The 4051-nt window shown below is 34.4% G+C and overlaps 1 protein-coding gene across 1 annotated transcript; it reads left to right on the plus strand.

Moving 5' to 3' along the window:
• On the plus strand, positions 1–1447 carry LOC126612257 (transcription factor CPC-like). Its single transcript, XM_050280631.1, has 3 exons — positions 1–210; positions 760–844; positions 1041–1447. The coding sequence occupies exons 1-3, from the start codon at positions 153–155 to the stop codon at positions 1126–1128; spliced, it is 231 nt and encodes a 76-aa protein (XP_050136588.1). The 5' UTR covers positions 1–152; the 3' UTR covers positions 1129–1447.
• Positions 1448–4051: the final 2604 nt, after the last annotated feature.

The following is a 4051-nucleotide window of genomic DNA, read 5'->3' on the forward strand; positions in this document are numbered from 1 at the left end:
ATTTTTCTAGGATTCTTCCTCCTATTTATTCGACGACTGCCTTCAGTTTCAAACACAGTTTCCTGCACTACTTGTTATTTTCTATATATGCACTCATATATAAACCCTAGTTGAAATCTGCGGCTCCAATTTTTCTCATATTTTCAACTCCAATGGCTGACTTGGATCACTCCCACTCCTCTTCTGACGACAATTCTGTGGATTCTAGAGGTACCCTTTTCATAATATCATGTTCTTTTTTTTTTCCAAGCCATATATTTCAACTAGCGGTCCAATTTTCTACTCGCTATTGATACTTTGATAGGTGACCCTTTGCAATCTGTGTTTTTGGTTTTACATCTTATATTCTATTTGAATTTTATATGTTATATATGTTGGAGAATAAGATTCTATATCAGTTGTATAACAAAATAGTATATGACTAATATATAAGAATTTTCACCACTAATATCATCGAGGTCTTTTATGTGATTAAACTTAACAACTAATAATAGGTGGTTATGCTAGAATAATATCGGTGATGGTGTGATAGGCTATGGTGGGCCTATAAAGTTGACCAATATGTAATATGTTTAGTTTTTGGATCTATTTTTCTCTTCCCAGGTAATTCTCTTTGAAATTAATAATCATTTAGTTGTTGTGATTAAACATGCATCCACTTTGTCTTAATATGTGATTATTGGTTTGGGAAATTTTAGTTTTTTCTCAACAAATAACTCACAAATAGGCACCTTAATTATATATCTCAAATTTTTGCAGAGGAAAGTAGTCAAGACTCTAAGCTTGACTTTTCGGAAGATGAGGAAACTCTAATCACTAGGATGTTTAATCTGGTTGGTGAGAGGTGAGCCATTATTTTCTTCTTCAACTTTTTATGTCTAAATTTTTCGTAGTTTCCCTTAATCAACTTGGCTAGAGAGCAGTCTGCTTCTCTTCGGCTCTCAGTTCAAATCCTCATCTCCGTAGTTAGATGAACGTAGTGTAGTATATCGCTTGCATAATAAAATGACCTAATTTCCCTTATCTTTTCTTCTTCTTAGGTGGTCTCTGATTGCTGGGAGAATCCCTGGAAGATCAGCAGAGGAGATTGAAAAGTACTGGACATCAAGATACTCAACAAGTGAATGAAGTGCCAAAAACAATGAATGGTTCAATGGCGTCTCTCTCTGTTTAGAGCAGAAAATTTTGGGGGTGTGGTTAACAACGTTTGGGGTGTACTTAAGGCATGGGTTGTTTTTTCCAGTTTTCTTTGCTTAAACAAGAAAGCTGTAGTAATGAGGTTTTTGCTTGCAGTCAAATGGGGGCATTGTGCAAGTGCCCATCTCTCTGTACAATAGTTATTGCCTTATTGGTTTAATGATGTTTGGGTTGTCAGTTTTAATTTACTTCTGTATATGTAAAGTTGTTTGGTTTAAGCTGCTTAATCTATGGGCTTTTCTTATTTTTAGTACCGAGTGTTGAATTGATTAAGATTAAACATTGTCATTATCATGTGGAGGAAACTGTTGATTCCTGCACACATTCTGAAGAAATCCAATACAATAATCCCTCTTCACCACCAGTCAAAACCTTGGACTACAAGCAGAGGCGGATGGAAGTAGGGACCAAGGTGGTCCCAGCACCATCAGAATCTAAAAAATATACAGGCCTTCTGAGAATCTGAGAATCCTTCAAATGTTTGATACGATTTTCTTTTATGCCTATTAAATGTTTGATGTAGTATATGCTAAGCATATCTTAACAGGTTGTGTCGACAATACTTGACAAATTCTCTTTATATCAATCATCAAATTCTTTCGCCATATATCGCTATCTGTTGACATGTGTGCAATACAATTTGGTTGGCGAGAACAAGCTCACCAACCGTTTGACGAAGTGCCTCAGTGAATAAGCTGAATTTTTTTTTTTGTTCGCTTCAAGTTCTGTTTCTATCTAAAAAACTTGATTTAACATTGAGACACCTCAAAGTTCAAATCATGGATCCAACACTAATCACAATTAATGCACGCATTTACACGAGAAAAACGTATCTACATCTTAAATGTAACTGTGACAGTACTCCAAATCAATCACAAATTGTTATATACCATTTCGTATGTTAGTATCTTACTAGCTCGGAATAGTGGCATGGTATCACAAGTGTAACTGTAAGTAATTAATTAATCATTCTCATTTGCAGAAAAGGCCATGCTAAACCATATTAGCTTTTTGTGTCCTGATTCTTTCAATTTGGAGCTATCTGTCAAGGCTCCTAGTCATGGCAGTAAGAAAAAGAAGATGAAAATGACCTTTAAGTTTTCACCTTCAACTTTTGGATAGGTAGCAGGTCCAAATTTCCAGCTTGTGAAATTGGGTGGAGGACAATTTCATCGTCACCACATTTACCAAGCATGAATAAGTTTAATTATACTACATCATGAAAATTATTTTCAAGTTTGGTTCATTCTTTCCTCAGAAAAATGAAGGACAAAGTTTGATTTTAGTCCGTATAGTTTAGCTGAAATTCCACTACGATGAAGTGGAACTTTGCCTAATCTACAAGGACCACAACAATATACTTTGGCCAAGAAGTCCCTTCGAAGACAACTGTAAAATTGGAACGATATATGTCAGCTGAGAATGAATGTAGTAACTAAATTTTCCTTGTTGAAGAATCAAAATAACACATTAATTATAACAAGGTTTTTTAGCCAAAATGGTCCCTAAGATTTGCAAAACACATCACTTTGGTCTCTAAGATTTGAAATCAATAGAAGTGGTCCCTAAGATTGTCCACCATCAATCATTTTGATCATTCCGTGCAAGATTATGTTAAATAAGGATCAAAATGATTGATTATGGACAAACTCAAGGACCAATTCTATTGATTTCAAATCTTAAGAATTAAGATGAGGAGTTATGCAAATCTTAGAAACTATTTTGGCTAAAAAACCTTATAACAATGAACAGCAAAAAATTCCGTTCACTTTCTCTTCTCTCTCGCCCAAAACACGAAGCCCTAAACTTTTCTATCTCAACCACCGACCCCTCACTTTGGTTAGTGTCGGTGGCAATAGTTACTTATGCCCTATCTTTTACTTCCCCAATGTTTCCTCCCTTTCGCTTAACTTCTATGGCTTTAGTTCTTGGAGCCATTTTTATGAGCTTTTTGCGTCTCAATGTTCTTTGAACTTTGTCTTAATTTAGTCTGAGCTTGTCTTAGATTTGGTCATTCTTTTTGTCTCCAATTATCGTTACTCATCGTGAATCTTCTACAATCTACTCCTACTACTCGGTTCATTTGGTGTCTCCTCCAATGATTTCCTCCAGCAGCACACTTTGGTGATTGGTAGCTTTTAAAGTGCAATATGCACTATTTGGTTGGATTATGGGAGCCTCAACTTCTGTGTGGCTATTTACAATAAGAAGTTATTCTTCTATACGTCTAAGTTATAATCTAATACATATGTAAAAGTAATTTATCAAAAGTCACAAAAATAGCAGATTTTACGCACATTTTAAAAGGGAATTGTTATTAGCACTCCAAAATTCTTATTTTGCACCCCAAGCTTTCTATATTTAGAAAAAATAATATACTTGTGAGGAATACAAAATGAGATTTTTAGAGTGTCAATAACAGTTCACTTTTAAATTATGATTTGTATTCACAGGGACATAATTCGTTAGGTGTAATTTCATTGGGAATTGTTATTAGCACTCAAAAATCTCATTTTGCACTCCAAACTTTTTATAATTAAAAAAATACACTTGTAAGGATAAAAATTTTAAAGTACTAATAATAGCTTTCATTTTTTTGTTTGTTTAGTACTGTAAGAAAAGCTGAACCAGCCAACTAAATTTTTCATTTTTTGTTTGTTTAGTACTGTAAGAAAAGCTGAACCAGCCAACTAAATTTTGCAGAAATCGAAGTGTGCTTAGAAATCTAGTAAAAATCCATCTTTTTGTTATTAATTTATAGGAGAAGTGGAACGTGAGCTTGGGCATAATCATGATCCAGGGATAAAAAGCACCGTTGTGGCCAAAGAAAGGGGTCTAAAGAGAAGAAATACAG

The sequence above is a fragment of the Malus sylvestris genome, chromosome 17 (genome assembly GCF_916048215.2).
Source record: "Malus sylvestris chromosome 17, drMalSylv7.2, whole genome shotgun sequence".
Taxonomy (NCBI): domain Eukaryota; kingdom Viridiplantae; phylum Streptophyta; class Magnoliopsida; order Rosales; family Rosaceae; genus Malus; species Malus sylvestris.